The sequence below is a fragment of the Pogonomyrmex barbatus genome, unplaced genomic scaffold, assembly GCF_055798465.1.
Source record: "Pogonomyrmex barbatus isolate J1 unplaced genomic scaffold, ASM5579846v1 scaffold15, whole genome shotgun sequence".
Lineage (NCBI taxonomy): Eukaryota > Metazoa > Arthropoda > Insecta > Hymenoptera > Formicidae > Pogonomyrmex > Pogonomyrmex barbatus.
The window spans coordinates 2,637,395-2,659,840 of NW_028297111.1; the positions used below are offsets into that span (position 1 = coordinate 2,637,395).

The following is a 22,446-nucleotide window of genomic DNA, read 5'->3' on the forward strand; positions in this document are numbered from 1 at the left end:
AAAATTGAGAAACATACACATACACAGAACACTTCAACCTTTCAATTAATTTTTAAAAACTCTTAATTATATAAAATATAAATATAGAAAATGTAAAATATTTCATAAATACTATATTTAAAAATATTGTGTTCTATACCTTTTTATATAATAAAATTTAAAAAAAAATGTTTTATTTTTTTTTCATATCACAAAAAATAGAATATTTAAGAGAAGTATAATTTATGTTTAATCTTTATTTTTATCTTATCAAAATTAATTTAAAAAATTTAATAAATGTAATTATATTGATATTCATTACATTTATTATAAATTAAAAATTAGAATTTGAAATGAATTTATTAATATTTCATTTTAAATTAATAAATAAAGATAGGTTAAAAGTTAAATGTTATATATCTTTTTATATATATTTTAATATTTGGAATTAGTTAAAAGTAATATTTTGGAACAAAAATTTGTATAAAATTGATATCTATATGTGGAGTCGTCATTATAATGTGATCTTCTCTCTAGATAGAAATTGAATAGAAATATGCAGCTTTGTTAAAAATAATAGTATAACTAATAATATATAAATATCGTCCTATTATCACAGATAAAAAAAAGATGAAAATCGCTTTGTTTTTTAAAAATCATCCATTATTTTTCCTATCACAGATTTCTGTATTCCACTTTTTAATTATAATTAAATTATAAACTGATAAACAAGGAATGCTTTTCAATAGTGTTCTTTTCAAAGGATAAACATTGGAAATAGGACACGGAAAATAAAAAGATTCAACCCAAATGAATTTGTCATATGAAATTCCTTCGGATTTTATTCTATCTTACTAAATTTATTGAAAATCCTAAGAAACAGTTCTATAAGCTTGAAGATATCAACGAGAAGAGTCTAGTTCAACCTAGATTATATTTTTTTTTTTTTTTTTACAAAGTTACCTTCCGCAGAAAGCTGCCGTTGATTCTGATACGGAGACACAATGGCCACTTGAGAGATACTATGAACAGGCAATTTTTTGACGTTTATTATATGTATATATTGAATAAAACTTCATCGAGAGAGATACAGCTAGAATAGAAATACGTATATCTAGTGCAGTTCCTGTAAGAAAATAGTTAATTAAAGAAGTAAAAATAAAATATTGATAAGAATTCATTCTGCGGAATTGCGATTTCCTGAGATGCAAAATTATAAATATTCGTTTGAAAATGGCCTTTTCTGCGATGTAAATTAAACTTGTCATATTTTTGAGCCTTATAAGAAAAAGATATTTCAAAATTTGTTTACAGAAGAAGAAAAAAATTCGTTCTATGCTCGACTTTGTTTAACTATACTACTGCAATAAATTTTTTAAATAATTAATAGGAACTAAGATACAATGGACTTCTTTGCGTTTTACGTACTTGATTATATTGCTATTTGCTTTATATCTCATAAAAAGTAATGAGAGACATTGTTATAAATTTGATTTGCTTACAAATAATGCAAAATAATATTTAATAATTTAAGAATAGAAGAAACAAGCAGCAATTTAATTTAGATCCGAATACTTTTAATTAATTGATTTCTGATTAATCAGGAATTCGCTTTTGCAGGCTGAATTCGCATCAATTTCATTCATCTACTTTTTGCAGGGATGCAGTAATGCAGATTTGAATAGAAGCTTTTCGATTTTCGATCATATAATCTTTCTTTTTTCCTCGTGAAACATAAAGCCCTCGCAGATAAAGCTTCGTTTTTGCACGCGAATTACGTTTTTCAAACGCATATTCTCTCATTAAATATGTTGCATATTCTCTCATTAAAAATGTTACTATTCATTTAATAAATAGTGACTTTTTTAATTCGAGGAATTAAAGAAATTAAAGGAATTAATTACGATAATTTACTAAACAGCAAATAATAAGTAACGATAATAAATTATACTTTAAAGCTATTATAATAACACATTTACGCAATTGTGTAGAAGGCGATCGAAATGGAAATGGAATTAAAATAGAACTTACTTTAAGATCAATTATTTAGTCACAGAAAATTATATGTAGCTTAAACAAACGTTTATATTAATTGGAAAAATAATTCTTACGTTCTAATTGTGTCTCTATAAAATAAAAACTTGATAAAAAATGACATAAGTCGCAGAGATTTTTACCTGTAAAGATTTGATCGTATAAATTTACTAACTGACAGAGAGAGATAAGTCGATCATTTTAATTTGATGTTAGATAAAGTTTATTCAGTTCGACTATGTTATTTGAAAAATTGGATGATAAAAACGCTTATCATCCCGAGTCTCTCGTAAATTAACAAAAGCGGAATTCTAAAATCTCAGTGAATGATATTTGTATAAAAAGCATATTTCGTCTCTTTTTTTTGTAGGACCAAGAAAATCTATATACACATGTTATGGGAATGTTTCCCTTCCAAGTTACTCTATAACGCTGAGACAATTATTAATAATGTTATATACAAAGCTGTTCCAAATTCACTGCGCCTCTCTTTTTCTTGTTTTCTTTCTTTCTTTCTTTCTTTTTTTTTTCTTTTTTTTTTTTATAAAAAGCACGTAAAATGTAGCATGCAAAAGGATTAGTTCTCCTAAAATTGATTCTTCTAATGGTACATCTGAGAGTTCAGACTTTTCTCTTTAATAAACAACGCATGCAACAAGGCATGATATTGAAAATGAAAAAAATTAGAAGGGTAGATGGTGTTCTTCTCATTAAATTTTTCTTCAAAGAAAAACCAAAATATTTTTTTTTTAAGAAATACATTATCGAATATCATTAAAGGAAAAAACAGTGAACTTGGGATAGTCTGTACAACATATATTTGTAAACAATATATAAATCAATTCGGGTACAATTCACAAATAATTTCCTCGTGGAAGGGACTAAGATATTTTCCGATCTGATCAAACGATCGATCGCGTTTTATATATAATTGACGCCCTTTACCATTCATGCTTTCAATTACATACTCGTATCTATTTCAATTTTCGTATATATATTGCTTAATGTTGATCAGTTCTCCCTCTTTCTTATGTTGACTAAAGTATGTGACAAGTTATTCTCGACAGAAAACTGACTTAACTCTTTGCGCTCGAAAGGATGGATCAAAGACACGTTAAATCGAAGAAATACATTATGAGATTAGAATTTATAAATTTTTTAAATTAGAATTTACGAAAAATTTAAATATATACAATTATAATAAATTTATTATGTAAATTCGTTTCGCGAAACATTTAATTATATATATAAAAAGAGAGAAAAAAGAAACTTGTCATTTTTCGTCGACCAAAATTTTTTTAAATTTCTTTTTGGATTCTTCAAGATTGTTTTCTTTAATTAACAAGAATAGGAATGTGCAAAATGTGAAAGGAATATAAAATTGTCGTGTGCAAAGAGTTAAACCTACAATATTAACAATATCTTCAACTGCAACTTATTTTTCTCTCGGAGTCGTTCGCTGTATTATTCAATTATCGATGTTTAAACGGTAAAGAGTGTCCGATTGTACGATTGTTTATCACACAAGAAAAACATTCTAGTTGTTACGCTCGAGACTATAAGCCGTGTGTCATTCTTGCGTTTTCTTTTTGGAACTACGGCCCTCCTTGGGGGTACTCTTAATTAACGTGTATTAGAAAATACGAGAAGTGTTCGAGAAATAATGCAACACTTCGTTGGATTTCGAAGAACGATCACATTGGATTATTGGAAGAAAAGTAATAGGACAGAGGAGAGAGAGAGAGAGAGAGAGAGAGAGACCAGTACGGTACTTTGTATTGTTTTTCAGGACTAATCGCACCTCACTCTGCGAATGAATGCAATCGTTTCTTCGAGTTACACATATTAAAATTCAAAGCACGTTAATCTCCTCGCTTATCAAGAGAGAACTCAAGAAAACACTTGATTCATCTTGTTGATCACAATTGGAATATCGCAACATTACTCGACAAAAAAATGATGATTTTGCAATACTTTTTCTTTATTCCCTTATTTATTCTCTTTATTCTTTATTCTTTGAGTATTCAAAACTATTGAATATCTGTGATATCATGTCAAATCGAATGAGAAATTTATATTCTTTTCAGGAAATATTTTTTCTTTATTTTCCAAAAATTAGTAGTAAATACAGGTTTTAAATGTTAAACCTACATTTGATTGACATACATGTTCAAAATTTGAAAATTTGCCTTTGAAAAAGCTTCTTGCTCGAAAGGCAAAGTAATCAGTATTTGCAGTAATTATATTCCGCGATGAAAGCTATCTCTCAAACACTTCTCGTAACTCGATGCATTCAACGCGGAGTCCAATAGGACTCATATCGGTGCCACTTCGATGGCTCGGCTCAAAAAATGGGCAATTTGAAAAATCCCTTTTCAAAAAATCTACTCTTAATCTTTCAACTCGAAAAATGTATCTATTTGCAACCTCACGTAGAAAATATTTATAACACTGTTTACACTTTTTTGTAATATTTGAAAGTAGATGGATGAAAATCGAACATCTATTTTATAAAACTGAACTTTTTATTACTTTTAAAATCATAGATTTATTAAGAAAACAATTTGTATTTGGATCTTATTATTTTTTTTTTTTATTTTTAATGTCCTATTTTGTATCATATATTTATCTCAAATAATAAAAAAAGTAATTTATTTTTATTTCTTTTCCTCTAAAATAAATGTTTATAATCCTATGTTGTGTACAAATATTCAGTAAAAATCTATTTTCAACATTTCAGAAATATTGAGTATATTTTGATCTCTCTCTCGAGATACTCAATTCTGTTAAAAAAATCGAAAAAAAAAAAAATAAATATTAAAAATTAAAGATGTCTCTAAAAAGAATAATAGGCAAGAAAAAAATAGAAAAAAAGCGTAATAACGTTTAAAGTTTTAAACGTGTCAATATTTGAAGTGAGTTTATAAATTTCTATCAAATCTTTCTTTTCGTTACCTAGTATTTTCTGCAAATACAATAATTGGTTGCAAGGTTGCAGATAAGATGATACTACAGCAAGTAAGGGACTGTAGCGCTGTTTTACTAGCGTGTATATATACGATTACGATGTAAAGGCCTCTTCAACGTTGTAAGCGATGTCAGCCGAAGATTGAAATCTCGCGGGGTGTCGTCTTCTCGAACCGATCCATCGATTTGCAGCCGCCGCGAACGAGCCCGAGAACAACGGGACGTGCGCGCTCCAATTCCAGTGCAATATCGGTACGAGATCTATCTTATCGGTAAGTTTTTTTTTTTGTTTTTTTTTTTCAAATTCACGAAGTGAATGCTATCAGTATAAGTAATCTCGACTCTACGCCACGAGTACGTTCACCCATCAGCACAACGCCGCGCTTACACTCAACATTCACCCTCGGACGCCGATCTCGGAGACGGCGGGAATCTCTCATCTTGCACGGATCCGCGGACCGTTACCGATGAGACAATACTGATGAGAGAAAGAGAGAGTCGTCGGAATAAAAATTTGGTGGTGGGAAATATCGAGCGTAAAGCCCAGGGGCTTGGGAACGATGTTCCACGATGATTAAAACGGAGCTCATGCTCAAGTCGCGGTTATATACCTCCATGGCGCACATGTACCCCCGCGACCTACTATTTATAGAACAAATACATAAAACTTTGTAGAGAGAAAAAGAGAGAGAGAGAGAGAGAGAGAGAGAGAGAGAGTTTTTTTTTCGCAAAAGATGATCGCACGCGCGCTTGTTCACTAGCACGAACACAAGTAACACCACCTTCAACGTCTCTCCCTCGTCCACCCTGTCGTCACCTTGACATTCTCCCAAAGTAAAGACACTACTATTAGATTCCTATTTATTCCTAACTGTTCCACCATTCTATCGATCATCGATCCTCCGACAATTCGAAGGCGGCTTGCCGAGCCTAAACACTTTCTAGAAGCACCATCTGAGGAGTTAACTTCATGTTTCACCATCCTTCGGTAGTTTCTTCTAAATCTAAACTGACTTTGTTCTCCCCAAAGCACTTCCATGCTAACTGTTTCGTTTCTCGTCTTTATTTATTTTGCAGTGACGAGACAATCTTTTTCCATCCTGATATTTATTACTATTATTATTATGATTGTTAAATTCTCTATTTCTTCCCGCGCAGCTCGTTTAAAGCTCGGAACTAAAAGAGCTTTCAATAATGTTTGTTTTCTTTGAAGTTCCAGTTTGCTATATCACTTCTTCTCTGTTGTTTCTTTCTTGGTAAAGCAAGACGATTCATAATATTCCTTCCAAATTTTGCGTGCTAGTGGACTAGTGGCTAACTTGTATGTTGTATGTTCCCTCGTATTGTTTCCTCGTTCCTTCTGCCCATTTGGAACTATAAAGCGACTAGTTACTTCAACACTCCCTCAAATCTAGACTTTGGTTTTTTACAGCTATCTATCTGATCGTCGTTTTATCATCCCTAATTTTCCGTCACCTTAATACTGCTGCCGAACGTACAACGCTGAGATAATTGGTTTAACTATCTCTTCGCTCCTTTACGTTTTTTTTTTTGCTTTAACAGTCTAGCGTTGCAAAGTGACTTATCTTTTTTTTTTTAAGCACAACATAACCGTTCCTGACTTCTAATTGCTTCTTCATTATTTTACAACTCCCTAATTGCTTTTTCAATACTGTGGAACAATTAAGTAACGCTTCATTCTCTTCATTTTACACTACGAATCTTGGATAAGATTCGTTCCTCCATTTTTCCATCATGTTCGTTTCATCTTTCTTTCGTTATTTCTTCATTTTTCATTAAACCTTCAAATTTTCGACTTGTCACCTTGATGCAACACTTTCAAATAGTTAACACTACCCACAAACATCTCTTCTTTCATTATTTCGTTCGTTTCTTCATTATCCCTCCAAGGATTTGAAGGCACGAGACGACGTGTCTCTTTGATAATCTTTTGTAATACAACGCTAGAACCAGTAGATAATACGTTATATTTGCCGTTTCTGTTATAAGTAACAAGATGCTGACATGATATTTCATCACATCGTCGCGATCACATAATTTCTTAGCAAAAATCAATGGAAATTGTTTCACAAATTCCGGAAATCAATTAAGCAATTAAAAACGTCTCTGTCATGTTCGAGCACATTTTTTTCCGCATTTGTACGCAGGTAAATAGTTTCTTCCGCGCACAATTGCGAGTTTATTTTCGCGTCACGATGACGCGATGAGCGTTATTCCACAAAAATGCCCTAGTGTGAGAACTTGAGGAACACCTGTTCCAGGGTAGTTTGACTAAAACTATACTCTTCTATGTCCAGTTCGAGCTTGGCTGTAAACAGAAATTTCCAGAGATAAGTCACCGATTTATAAATTCCAGCCGCGTTAAGTTTTCCTTTCATAAAGAACTTTCTCACTCGTAAGGGAAATTCAAGTTGCAATTCTTAAATTTATATTTATAGTCCTACTAATAGAACAAAACTTTTAAGTTTTGAAAATTTCACAAATTTAGAAATTATTCGATTATCACTATCACTAAGACGAAGTGCAATACTCAAAACTGTGACTGTAACTAAAAAAAATTTCAGAAGAAGCTTGAAGAAGCTTCAAGTTGTGAAATATTTCAGACTCAAGAAACAAATTACTTTTATCTCTTAATTTTTTTTATCTCTTTCTGTTTCTATTTTTCTTCCAATATTTTTTGTATATATTTTTTTTTTTTTTTTTTTTAAGTACCTTGAGATTTTTGTATCCTTTGGACTCGTGACTAATTGAAGTCTGAAGAAATTATTCAAGCCTATTCAAGTTTCAATTATTCAAGTTTTCTCACCTTTTTCCAACTGTGTGAAGCACTCAGCCAGCGAGTTCACGGCATGTTGGGGCACGGCAAAGACCAGCCGGTCGGCGAAACTCTCTTCCAGAGTGGCGTCGGGAAAGAGGCCGGCGACAAATTCCTTTAAACCGGCGATCCTGTCGCCGGAAGGTGTCGTCGGTGTGCAGTCGCCGCCCAGCAGCTTCATCTCTAAAGTATAACCGGCGCCGTAGAGATTCTTTAGATGCTGAGTCGAGCCGATGCATCTCAGCTCACCCTTCACCATTATGCCGACTCTCGAACACAACGCGTCGGCTTCCTCCATGGAATGGGTAGTCAATATAACACCCCTGCCGCCCTATTAATTAAAGAAGAAGAAGAAAAATTTTCTTTAATATGAGTTTTTATCGTTGTCTACATAATATACCCACATAAATTCTTATATTGACTCATCTTAATAATTCATTGTCACGTTATCCATCTTCCTATATTTACTATTTATTTGTATTGATTTGATTTTATATTCTTTTTCATCTATAAGAAATCCTTTTATAAAGCACGTCATTTAGACAATGAGGCTAATGGGAATTAGCGTTGTAAACAGTGCGTAATTAGATATTTAATTTCGTTTATTAATGAAAAGGGCCAAACTCGACTCAAATTTGAATCGTCTTTAGCGATACAAAAACGTAAGAATATATTCCTTTTATTAATAAACAAAGTTAAATATATAAAATTAAACATAAAATTAAACATATAATTGCGCACCGTTTATAACATTAATTCTCATTAGCCTTACTATTGTTCCATTATTATCATATTGAAAATCTTTTTTTTTTTTTAATATCGTTTGGAAATTATATTAAATAAAATTAGGAAATAGCTTTAATTTAAAGTGTACACTCACCTGGAAACTAGCTAGAATCGTGTCCCATAGAAATCTCTTCGATCTAGGATCCATACCCGTGCTCGGTTCGTCCATAAGGATCACCTTAGGTCCACCGACCATTGCCATTGCGAAACTAAGTTTTCTCTTAGTTCCACCGGAACATTCTTGGGTCTGCTTGTCGGCGTGTTCATGAATCTGTAGACCGGATAAATATAGATCCACGATTCTGCAACACAATTAATAAATGAACAATTAGATAATTGTATTTGCAAGATATATATATATATATATATATATATCTTGCAATTATTATATATATATATATATATATATATATATATATATAAAGAAATATGTATAGTAATTAAAATTGAATGATATTTTATTAAAATTTTGTTAAAAAAAAAGTAAGTAATAGTAATAGTAGTAATAGTGTAAAAAAAAAATAGTATTGGCTTATGTCGAAAAATTAGAAAATTGCCATATAAAAAAAACTAAATATATTTATATCTTAAAATTAATAATAGTAGCATTACTGTACTAATTTCAATTGCTTTTGAATTATTACAAATTTAAAAAAATATTCTGTTAAAAAAATAGTACAGCACTACTACTATTAATATTATTATACTATTATTAATATTACATAAATTAATTATTTGGATATAAATATATTCGGTTAATATTTTTAGATGGCAATTCTTTGAAGATGTTGAGCGATAGCAATTTGTATCTTCAAAGAATTAATTAATTACTTCATAAGATATCGGAGGATCGCACCTGTCAACTTCACTCCATGGAACTCCGCGAATCGCGGCGTAGCATTCCAGATGCTCTCGCACGGTAATATTCTTCCATTGAGCATCGTGCTGAGGGCAATAACCCATCTGTCGGAAAGCTTCCGTCATATGAGTATTGATATTATGGCCGCTAATCTGTACCCTGCCTTTCGTCGGCGCTTCTTCGGCGATAATAATCTTCATCGTCGTTGTCTTACCGGCGCCGTTATGGCCTAGTAAGCCCAGAACCTCACCCGGTTCCACTGCCAACGAAAGATTTCGCACAGCGATCTTTCGCTCGTCCTCGCGCTTCGGGCAACACGACGATCCTGATTCTTTTTGCCGATACTCTTTCCGCAGATTCTACATTTATGTGAGATAGAAATAATTAACAAGTATAATTTTGCGTCATGAAAAAATGAAATCAATCTGAATACTTATATTACAGAAGAATTAAGCTAAAACTGTGTATAATTAATTTTACGAAAGATAAAATATTACACACACACACACACACACACACACACACACACACACACACACACACACACACACACACACACACACACACACAAATATCTTTCTATATAAATATAAATTTAATTAGATAATTGAATTTATAGATATTATTAGAATTTTGATCGAGTAAGATCAAGCAAAGTATTTTTAGCGGAATTTATTATTTGATACTTATATACTATAACAAATGATATAATTTGGTATGTACTAACTTACTTGAAGCAATACTAAGGGCGGCTCTTGACCAAGAGCTGGCGAAACAACAAAATTGAAAACCTTCTGTCGCTCGTTCTTTACATCCGCGTCTTCGTGTTCGCCAATATCCGAATTTTCCATAATTTCCTCACGAACAGAGTCACCATCACGCTATAAAAACAAAAAAGATAACGAAAATATATATTTAATATATATTTAATATATATTAAAATATATATATATTTAAAAAATATATATTTAATATATATATATTTAATATATTTAAATATATATTTAAAATATATATTTAAATATATATTTAATATATTTAATATATTTTAAATATATATTTAATATATTTAATATATTTCCACCATTTAATATATTTAATATATTTCCACGAAAATATATTGTAGATGTGTTTTTTTGATAGATTTAATTTAAGATCTTTGAATTGTGTATATTATCTATTCATAAACAGTATAATTGAAATATGTATGTCACAAATTATAAAAATATTGCTTATTGAGAATATTATTTATTAAATAATTAGAAAATTATATAACAGATATATATAAATGTGCAAAATATATTATATATTACATATTTATATAATTTTGCACAGATATTACTGGATTTTTCTAGCAAATTATTTCCAGATATACCTTATGATCGAATGAAGAAATCTACAAATAAATTATAGAAATAAAGAAAATTGAAAAATTCACTAGCCTTCTTCTTTTTAATAAGACGCAGTTGGACGAAATACATATATTTGTACATAAAGGAAAGAAAAAAAAAAAAAAAAGCAGGCCTGCGAATAGTAAAATTTTTAAGTGATAACATTAAACATTAATATTGGCTCTAACCAGGAAGTAACGTTTAAAGATATCGCTGACATTGCCGCCGCTCTTGTTGATATCCAGGAGGAGTAGCACGAAGAACCAAATCGGGCATTGCACCAACGCACCGAAAGCCAACAATATGATCTCCATAGTGAGATAATCGGACATGGCGAGATAGTGACAGGCGGCGTTGATGGAGCACATCAGATGAACGCGATCCACGTAGTACACCGCTGCGTATGGCACGTACATGCTGTTCAAGAACGAAAAGGCCACGTGCAACGCGAACGAAGCTGTCCCACCTGTTAAGTGACAAATCCATGACATGAGGATAATTCCGTGATTGTTCCATGATGATGACCAATGTCGGTGTAAGTGTGTTAGATTTCAGAAAAAAAAAAAAAAACAATTAATAAAATTTGTGAAATTCTGTGAAATTAGAAGGAGAAAAGTGAAAGAAAAAAAAAATAAATATATAAATAAGTAATTCGGGATAGATTAACAATGCTGCAAGGAATTAATATTCAGAATGTTATAGTAGTTTAGAGATTTCAATGATATTACAAATAAAAAAAAGATATAAGATATCGAATAATTACATAGAATGACTGACAATGTGTGAGTTTAAAATGTGTGAGTTTAAAATCAAAAACTTACGAGAAAGATGGCACCCTTCATTGCGCGCTGAAGAAAAATGATCTTAATAAATGTCGATTATTATTTACCGAGTCCTTGCATGTCGAGGATCATGACCAAGATGAACGGTAGCAGCCCGAAGAAGGTCGCAATGTTCGGCAACATGCTTTGTGCGGAGTCCACTTTATCGAAGATGTAACTGAGGCATGTAGAGAAGAGGATAGACGATGGGCAGTAAAGCATGATGAGTATGCCGAGGGTGATGATGGCTGGTATTTCTCGTAACGAAGGCACATCGAAGAGGAATATGATGCCGAGGATGCACAGACAGATAAAGGTCATCAGGCCGAGTAGTACGATGAAGTAGCTAAGAAAATACATGGAGAATGACAGGCCGTTCACGCGAAGCTGATTCTTCGCCTTGATCTGGAAAGTATTTATATATTATATATTAAATTTTCCTGAAAAAAAAAAAAAAAAAAAAAACTATATTGCATATTAATTTTATGCAATATATTATATATTAATTAATATTAATATTATATATTATATATTAATTATATATTAATTAATATTAATTTTATATATTGATCTTTCGTTTGATTTAGATCAGAAAAGTTTATTTAAACAAATCAAGATTTTGTTGAATAAGAAGAATTAAAATCTAAGACAGACATTTCTCTTAAAATCGATACTTTGCATTGGATTTATTTGATTTTAAATAAAAATCACGTTAACGTGAAATTGTTCTTTCAATTTTTGCCGTATTCTCTAATGTCCAATATATTTAGTATTAAATATTAGGCATTAAGAATATGGCAAAAATTTAATATTTAAATAAAATTTCTAAAAATCAAAACGGAAATTTATAATAAAAAATACAAGTTTTGAACAAATCTTGTACAATAATAATAATCTATATATAATTAAAGTTTAAGAAAGTTCTTACCTCGCGATCGTAAACCATATCTACCGCTAAAGTAATCGGCAATAGTATGAAAACCATGCCGAGGAAGAGGGAGCAGCTAGCTGCGCCAACGTTAAATTGTTGAGGTTGCGACGTTTGTTGGAAGGGATGGGTATACACTTCGATTGGCGTAGCATCGTTCTTGCCCGAGATCAATCTAAATAAAAATTCATAAAAATTATAAATTATATATATATATATAAATTATAAAAATTATATAAATATACAAATATACAAATATATAAAATTAATTATAAAAATATTTTTCAATTTACTTTTGAGAAATTTGAAAAATATTTTTTGTTTGAAAAATAGTTCTTCAATTTACTTCAATTTACTCAAATCTCTTTGCTTTCTCTTCACAAATGACAAAAAAACTCACCTGTAATAAGCGTTCGAAAGAATGTTTATCAATATTGGAAGGGAATGTTGCATCGTATCGTTGTACATCACGGTCAGATTGAGTCGTGCTAGATTATAATCATTAATATTGAAGGCGGCTATATGCGGTGCGATATTCATTAAATTCGCGAAATTGCCATCGTATTCCTCGATGTGCTTTGCGTCTTGAGCTATGCTGTCTATCAATTCAGTAATATCGTGGTCAGTATTATTTAAGTATACGATCTCGGTTTCGTTGTATGTATCTAAGAGAAAAAAGCATATTGATTTTTCAAAAATAATAATAATTATCAATTCTAACAATATGTATAATTTTTTTTTATAAAATACGTTTTTTACACACTCCTGTTTATAAATTCGTGAATCTGAATGGATTTAATTCGCAGCGACAGCCCCCGATTATCAAGCTAAATTGTTGTCTCATATATATTACTTAATAAAAAATTTTATTTATCCATATTCTTCACTTTAATTTATAGAAATATATCCAAATATATAATAATTTTGTATTTTTATAAAAATAATATTTTTGAAATAACATCTTCTGATTAAGTTTGATAAATTTGGGAATGTCGCTTTTTAAAGAGTCGATTTGCACATTTGTTTCTAAAATAAACTGGACATAAACAAAAAAAAGTCAAGCTATTATTTTCTATTTTACGCAAATTGCAATCACTTACAGCTATTAAGTTTTAACGACTGCATCTTGATGTCAACTGTTCGGATGCTGTTCAGATAAAGACCAAGCACTATCAGAGCCAGAGGCATGATGATTGTGAAATATAACAATTGGAGATTCCTGAAGAGTCTGAGTACTCTTATACGTAGCATGGCATAGAGAATTTGAAGGAAATTAGGCCGAATTTTGATGGGATCTAGGCCGAGGCCGAGTACAGGCGGATTTCGATCGTTATGGACGCCATCCGGTAGATCGCTCGCTAAATAAAATCCATTAAAAAAATAAAGTTAGTATGTTGCTGGTGGTTAAACAGTACATATATGCTAACAATAGATAAGATCGACGTCTAATAATAATATTAATAATTAAATTTATAACTAACATAATTGTATATATAATTATCTATCTTCGATTTTATTTTAATAGAAAGAATGAATCGTTCTCTTTCTTCTAAATTATAAATTTTGGATAGTGATGAGAAGGAACGTTGATCGACATACTTTTTCCCTGACTGTCGCTCTGCACGGTCACTCCTTCGTTTTGCAAGCTCTGATACGACGTGCTCTTGGATTGTAATGAAAGCGATCGGCTGAGCGCGCGATTGCGCACCATCTTCTTTGACAAGTTGTCCATCGTGCACTCGGTCTCCTCGTCCTTCTCTAAATGCAAGAACACCTCCTCCAGGGTGGTCATCGACACGCCGTAGCTGCTGATGCCGAGCCTGCTCGAGCGGGTCTTGATCTCGTGTTCGATGGCGGAGAAAAGAGGTGCGAAGTTTTCCACAGAATTGTGAGGTAGAATAAAGCTTAATTCCCGACCGTGACGTCTCGCCTTCTCCGCTTTGTTCACGTGTGACATTACTAATCGGCTGATGGCATGTTCCCTAGCATTGCCTTCCAGAACCAGCCTGTAATTGCAAAAATAATATAATTAAATGTTCAAAATTTATTGTTTTATTCTTCTTTCTACGAAAATCTATATATATATACACTTTTTGCAATTCCTTTCTGTCGAAATAAGCTCTGATGAAATGTGAATTTTTTTTTTGCATCAATTCATATTCTTCTCTATTAAAAATTGAAGAGAGATATTTTTATATCTCAAGCGAATTAAAATAAATACAACAACAAAACGATATATCTTTAAAAATTTATTATATTATATTATATTTAATTATTACAATTTATATTTATATATTTATATTTACGCTTATATCTTTTGCAAATTTTTTTCAAATCGGAATCTATATAAATATCAGAATTTTAATTTAATAAATTTCAGGAACCTTTCAGGAATATGAGAATAAATGTAATAAGCGTTCTTACGTCAAATGGTATCCAATGCCAAATTTATTCTTGAGGAACAGAGAGCTGCCGCAACATCTGAGCTTTCCCTTGCTAATCACCGCTTTTCTGTCGGCGAGTATGTCCGCTTCGTCCATGAAATGAGTCGTCAACAGAATCACTTTTCCGTGCCGTCTCGACTGCAAGAGAGACCATAACTGTCGTCTCGAATAAGGATCCACCCCGGCGGTTGGTTCATCGAGGATAATAATTTTAGGGTCGCCGATGATGGCAATTCCTACAGACAGCTTTCTCTTCTGTCCACCGCTTAGGTATCGCGCAAATGTATCCGCCTTTTCAACTAAATCAATGTCTTTCAGGGTTTTTTTCACCTGGAAATCAAAAGTGTACTTCTACTATTGATTTTTGATGCAAAAAATAAAAATTTGCTAACTCAGCTATTATCGATGCACACTAAGTGCATACAATGTAGAGAATCATAATCATAAATATGGAATATGCAGGGTGTTGAAAAAAAAAAAAAAAACTATTCAGCATTTATATGGCAGAGAGTACACAGAGAGTATACTAAAAAAAAAATCTTAGGGAACATATATAGGTCAAAAGTTCAATCGTTTCTGAGATATAAATATTTTTGTATGTTAGCATGATTGAATTATTGACTACTTCTACGTATCGCAACATGAGAGGAAGATAATCTATCTGAATCTTCTATCTAAATCTATCTAAATCTTGATATTTATAGAAGATTCCAGATGTCCTCCTTTTCATTTATTTTGTTTGGATCTTCTTATAGAATCGCGAACTCGAAAATTCCAGGTCTCTATTGAATTATTTGACACTGGATTCGATCACGTAAGTCTTCTAAGTCATTTATCGGTGATAGAATACGCTATGCTTAAGTAAACATCGTATGTGACACGTAGAAGCCAATAAGTCAATCATAACTCAGTAAACAAAAACAAGATTAAAATGGATTGAAATATTTTCACACACATATAGAAACTTTTTTTGTATTCAATTGGATTAAATTGGATTGAATTTGGATTACATTGGATTGAAAAACTGCATTTCCTATCCAGAATTTTGAATTGAGCGGTATCCACTTTTTAAAACTGAACTTATTTCTGGATTGAAAGGCATAAAAATATGTTTCATTCAATTCTTATAAATAAATACAAAAGTAATGGAATAATATGGATTGATATGGATTCATTTCAACATTCATGAATGCGTATTTTAATCTATTTTAATCCATTTTCGTTACCAAGAATATACAAAAATATTTATATCTCAGAAATGATTGAGCTTTCAACCCATGTTTACTAAGGTTTTTTTACTCAATGTGGTGTGTACTATCTACCTCTATCATATAAAGGCTAAATCGTTTTTCTTCAACACCCTGTATAGATGTTCTCGTTATCATTACGTACCTCGTGTCGTATCATCGAGCGTGGAATGCCACGCACCGCGGCAAAGAACTCGAGGTGTTCACGTGGCGTCAGTAGATCGAAAAGGATGTCGTGTTGCGGACAAACTCCGGTCATGCTACGTATCGCCCGCATATCATTGGAGTCACGCACATCGTAGCCGAATATTAGGGCGGTGCCGGACGTAGGTGCGGTCAAACCCGTGAGGATGTTGAAGAGGGTAGTCTTGCCAGCGCCATTATGGCCGAGGATGGCGGTGATCTGACCTTCGTAGATGGTTAGATTAATACCGTTCACCGCTTTGGTCTCCGGACGTCTACATTTGTGGAACGATTTATAGAGATCGGCTATCCTGATCGCTTCGCGACCCTTCATCTCGCGCACCACCGGCTCCACGTCGCGATTCGCTTCTTCGCCTGGGATGAATGAGTTTGATTCGCCATTCGACGACGGTACCTGCAAACAGTTCTGTGAAAACCACTGAAGACTATGACGCTCCTATAACTCCCATCAACAACTAGCGTCCTTATTATTATTAAGAAAAGAGTGAGAGACGAGAGACTAATAAACTTTTAGATACTTTAAAATATTTTTCAAAGTCTTTCGGACTTTCGATTTTATTTTGAAATGCTTGAAATACTTAGCCTGTATATCAATAGTTGTTTGTCTCGATAATATCTCCAACATTTTTACAACAATTTTTTATTTAGAAAAATATATAAATTATTTAATATATATGTGTAGTATATTTGAAGAGGCTTTATGGCTTTTCATATTTTTGCTCTGTGAACTTGAAAACTCACTCTTTGGACTTTTTTCTGACACCAAAATCCGGGTAGGAAACAAAACCAAGGTGGCCTCTTTGTTCCATGTTCACCTAGAAGTTGATTTTTACATTAAATTTTATCCCAGAAATATGCATATGCTAATTATTTCTAATATAATATAAATAATTATAATTCTTGCTAATTTTAAACAGAAATTAAATATTCTTGTGTTAAATAATTGTTGTACTACGAGAAATCCCCTACGAGAAAAATGTTAAAAAAGAAACTTACTTGGTATTACAGAATCAAGATAATAGGCCAAATAGCCGTACAAAAAGATATCCAGGGTCATCATGATGAGACTGCCTCCAAAAGGTATTCCAGGTCCAGACCATAGATTGTCAAAATTCACTCCCTCACCCTGCAGATCTAGCACCAAAGCCTACATAACACAGTGCCAAGCTTTTTAAAATACATGATGCGTAGACGTTTATAAAACTAATTATAAAAACATTTATGAGATTGTTAAATTATTTATAAATATTAAGTAAAATCTTATAAACAAGATATATTATTTAAGCTATTGAGTATCTAACATTAAATAAATTTTTATGTTCTTTATGTATATTTAAATTAATTTTTATGTCCTTTAAAATATTATAAAAATCATATATTTCATAATCCTTAAAAGAAATTAAACACACATTAATATTATTATCATCAGTTTTTTCATAATTATGTAAATCATCAGATTGAGATTTTGATAGGATAAATTGTTATTACAAAGTACTTTGAGACTTACCTTATCCATCGCCAAGGCGACTGCAGTTGGACTGATCAGAGAAACTAACCAATATATAACTGAACTAGAATCACTTATAAACACTTGAATGAAGTACATTAAGCTCAATATCGTAACAGCAAAATTTCCCAAGACACCAGCCGTCTAAAACAAGTAAAAAGACATTTTTTTTCGCATAAGTTATAAAATCTTTTATTTTCGTTTAAGAGAATTACAAATAATCTCAATAGATACATAAAAAAAAGATATACCACTAATTTTTACTGATTTAATAGTAATCGATGCATGTACAAACGTAGAAATTGTTATAAAAATAATGTTTCAAAAAAACATTAAAACTCTTACATTTAAAAATATTAAGGGGGTTGCTATTAGTAAGAGCTATTAGTAAAGGCTCTTTAAAAAAAGTTCTTTCTTGGAATTTTTTTTTAAATAACTATACTGTTTCTAGAAAAAATATTAATTAGTATATTGATTGATTAGGCTATTGATTAGGTAGATTTTAAAGATACTTTAAGAATTTTTGTATATGAAAATATAAATATATGTATATGTTTCGCAGCATTGTAGACCTTGTGTATAAAAAAATATAATCTATTGGAGAGAACTCAAGTTTCAATTATCAGAAAAATATTTGAAAATTTTTAAAAATTGTATTAGTGTACTTAAGCATAGTATTCTTATAGATATCTTTTCAAAATAATTTTTTTCACAAAATAATTTTTTCTAAAACTGTTTATTTTGTGAAATTACTTTTTGAAACTTAATCAAAAATTGTTCCAGTTATAGACGCCGCCAGTTGAAAAGAAGTAATTTTGAGAAAAACGTATTTAAATTTTCTATATCAATTATTTATCAGTCAAATTTACTAGTTTACCATAGAATCTATTTCTGTGACGAAACAAATATAATAAACTACATGATCGAAGGAATTTTGTAGTCTGAGTACATGGAGCTGAGCAAGAGTATTTAAAATTAGGGTTGTTTTAGAGCGATCGGCCATGTGCGCAAATTTTCACTATACTTATACAACTTGAGAAATATTTCATTAAAATGTCATTAAAATGTTTGTGTGTAGGAGCATACTTCTAAGATTTTAATTTTTCGAAAAAGGTAAAAAACTCGGTTTTTTGAAAATGTTATTTAACCTCCTTAAGAGATACGAATTAAAGTTATCAAGAATTACTTACACGCGATTTGTCGAAAAATGGCGTGATCATGAAGGCAAACATAATCACGGAGAAACTGTACAAAACTACCAAAAGAAATATCGGCAGGAAATGCGTGTGTTGAAACATTTGCAGAGTGAAGAGTAACACCACTCCGACGGCAGAGAGTAAAAACACAAAGATGCTGTAGATGATGAACCACGATAACCTGCAAGAAGAAAAGGAATGTATAACACAGCAAGAGAGTATCATTTAAGATGTACATAAAATTAGTTTTTTTTTTCCAGAATCATTTATCATAATCGATATTCGACAGAATTTTTTGAAAGTTTACGATCTTACCAAAACACGGAGTCGTTTAAGCCCATCATCTTCATGCCCTCCTTGATCTTATTCTCTTTCTCGCCAACTATTAAAATCAGAAGATAGGTGATGAATTGCGAGAGTGCCAAGACCATGTAGAGCGGAATAACAACTCTGAAGGCCAACATCCAATCTAAGAAAAATAATATAATCGTTAACACGTTACCACGGAAATCGGTGAATTCCAAAATTTTGGGTCAGATTGCTTACCAGCGGTGTATGCTTCCTTGGGAAACATTGTGAGTTTAATATCCGGTACTGTCACATCGACGGAATCTCCCATGTCCAACTGCAAAAAAAAAAAATAACATCAACATCAATTTCTGAATGCTATCTTTTAATTGGCAAATCAGATTTACATTCTTATTAAGCGGAAAGTATAATCGATAAGTAGTGAAATTGACAGATATAGATATTAAGCTTCGAAATAAAAAGAAAAGCTTACTTTTATCTTCGTAATGTCCATCATCATTTGTAAGGCCAAAAAGCCGGAATGCAAGTAATTATTGACGGGACAGGATTCGCCGGTTTTTATCGATAAGAGGTCACCCATCCAGTGACCCGTCTTGTTCTTTCGACAACTGATAGGAGCGGAATATAATTCGGTTGGCGAAGGTGGCAAAGTGTATGAAGGATTCGTCCGAATTTCATATCTAAGAAATACGAACGGTTTCCATGTATTATTAAAAAGCACTGACCTGAAATTTTTCTTGACTGTCGAATCAAAGTTAGAAAACAGAAAGAACTACTCGTATGATTAATGATTCATTAATTTGCTATTACTACTTATCATTGTATGACAGATTCAGAAATTTATTTAAAAAGATTAATCCAAGAGAAAAGCTAAAAATTATGCTTGTAAAAATAATTTTTAATATCAAAACCTATGTTGTTATGGGTGTTTGTTGTAAAAATTTTTGATTCTTATTTCTAAAAAAAAAATATTGTAAATAATGTAAATGAGAAATAAAAATATTCTTTATTGTAAATAATATTTTCATACATTTCTTTACATGTATTTCTCTTTAAAAAATTGTGCCATCTTTTATTTTAAATTTGACAAGTTTAAAGTGGTTAAAATGGTTAAAATAATGTAATGATATAAAAATGATCCTACATGAGATGCCGTGATATTGGCTGAGAGTCCTCGAAGATAACTGCTAGAGGTACGCTGTAAGGATCTCTCCAATATGCTGCTTGCAGATCGTCCTTCGTGTCGAATACCATGAAGTTTAAGGGAAGCTTACCGGGATAATCCCACATAGAGAGCCAGAGGCTGTTCATGGAGCTTAAGAAGCTCTAGAAAATATGTCGTTAATTTTATAGTACGCGAAATCTCGCAATATCCGGGAAGAAGAGATCATCTTTTAAAGCAATTTATACCGAAATAAAATTATATGCAATATTGTAAAAAATATGTACGACCAAAGAAATAGTATCTATAATATAATAATTAATAAATATTTAAAAAATGGAAAATTAAAATTATTAAAAAATATAAAAATTGAGATTTTTTTCGGATGCCAAAATTACATAAAAAAAAAAGTAAGAGTTTTAAATATATATAGAAAAATTCATTTGCATTTAATAAAAAAAATGTTTTTAACGAAGGATAAAATCGACATTAATACAACAATTTTATCCGTACACGTATAAATTCATATATTTTTTATAATAATTAAAAGCAAAAGCAATTTGTACTTCATTCAACACGCTCAGTTCGCGACGAATTAATACTCACGAGAGTTTCTGTAGAATTGGGCACTACAGCGATTGTGTTATTTTTGTAACCGTTGAATAATGCGAATATATTCCCTTCGTGCCTCTGCGTCGTCATCGCGGGAAAGTTTGGGTTTGGTATCATGACTTTCACTACAATCAAGGCCCCAAGGATGTAGAGGGGTAGAACGACCTCCTATGGGCAATCAAGTGATGCTGATTTCAATTCAATTAAATTTATATATTTGTATTGTATCTAGTATTGTATCTCACGTATAGCAAGGATTTTATCAAGGATCAATTCTCTATTTGATATTACTTGGGAAAATAAATAAATATATTTTTTAATAAAAGAATAATTTTGTATCAAATTAAAGAAGTTATAAAATAGTAATTAACAGATTAATAATATCAATAATAATAATAATATCAATTTATGTGTGTGTGTGTGTGTGTGTGTGTGTGTGTGTGTGTGTGTGTAGTGTAGTGTATATAAAGTTTTTAATATTATTAATTTATTAATTATGATATATTTTATTTCTCTTTCTACTTTACATCTTTTCTCCTAATTAATTAAAAAATATATATATGAAATCTATATGCAATATTTATATTTTTAAAATAAATTTATAATTATAAACGATAAAGATTGTAGAAAAAAATAAAAAATTTTTCATTTCTTAAGAAGCACATTTTACGAATATAGCCGTTCTATAACTGCACGGTTTATAATAAATGAGTAAATATCTCTTGTTATTTATTATGTAAAGTAGAATGGTAACTTTCACTTTACATTACGCTTCTAAAAACTAAATTTTGCATGATAAAAAATCCCCCATGTACATACATATATTTTCATAATTATTCAATATTCCATATGCGCATCTGCTATTCCATTATATTATTCGAAATGCGATGTCAAATAATACTCCGAATTCTCTTAATTATATTATTTCTTCCTTTTAATAAATTATGTAATATATTTCCTCCTTTTTAATAAATTAACAATCTTGTTTTAAGAATATATTCAAATAGGATTAATAACTTTATTTCAAAATATAAAAAAAAGTTTATTTGTGATTTAAATCTAAAAAGGCATGATAATTTATAATAACTATGATATGAAATGATATAATTTATTAATAATAATGTGATATGAATCTTATAATTATTGCCACTTTTATCTTTATTA

At 30.9% G+C, this 22,446-nt stretch overlaps 1 protein-coding gene across 2 annotated transcripts in view; it reads right to left on the minus strand.

Moving 5' to 3' along the window:
- Positions 1 to 794: 794 nt before the first annotated feature.
- LOC105423409 (cholesterol transporter ABCA5) overlaps positions 795 to 22,446 on the minus strand; it is a 31,204-nt gene continuing 9,552 nt past the window's right edge. For both annotated transcript variants that reach the window (XM_089073702.1, XM_089073701.1), the window contains exons 3-24: positions 21,277 to 21,450; positions 20,653 to 20,834; positions 19,981 to 20,188; positions 19,746 to 19,824; positions 19,515 to 19,668; positions 19,194 to 19,380; positions 18,004 to 18,147; positions 17,493 to 17,643; positions 17,238 to 17,311; positions 16,438 to 16,890; positions 15,026 to 15,375; positions 14,201 to 14,607; positions 13,702 to 13,959; positions 13,002 to 13,266; positions 12,602 to 12,776; positions 11,742 to 12,078; positions 11,041 to 11,318; positions 10,193 to 10,342; positions 9,459 to 9,820; positions 8,697 to 8,904; positions 7,808 to 8,147; positions 795 to 7,309 (exon numbers count right to left, since the gene is read on the minus strand). In XM_089073702.1, coding sequence (XP_088929828.1) covers positions 7,230 to 7,309; positions 7,808 to 8,147; positions 8,697 to 8,904; positions 9,459 to 9,820; positions 10,193 to 10,342; positions 11,041 to 11,318; positions 11,742 to 12,078; positions 12,602 to 12,776; positions 13,002 to 13,266; positions 13,702 to 13,959; positions 14,201 to 14,607; positions 15,026 to 15,375; positions 16,438 to 16,890; positions 17,238 to 17,311; positions 17,493 to 17,643; positions 18,004 to 18,147; positions 19,194 to 19,380; positions 19,515 to 19,668; positions 19,746 to 19,824; positions 19,981 to 20,188; positions 20,653 to 20,834; positions 21,277 to 21,450 — 5,016 coding nt within the window. In that variant the 3' untranslated portion in view covers positions 795 to 7,229. The remainder of the gene's footprint in view (positions 7,310 to 7,807; positions 8,148 to 8,696; positions 8,905 to 9,458; positions 9,821 to 10,192; positions 10,343 to 11,040; positions 11,319 to 11,741; positions 12,079 to 12,601; positions 12,777 to 13,001; positions 13,267 to 13,701; positions 13,960 to 14,200; positions 14,608 to 15,025; positions 15,376 to 16,437; positions 16,891 to 17,237; positions 17,312 to 17,492; positions 17,644 to 18,003; positions 18,148 to 19,193; positions 19,381 to 19,514; positions 19,669 to 19,745; positions 19,825 to 19,980; positions 20,189 to 20,652; positions 20,835 to 21,276; positions 21,451 to 22,446) is intronic.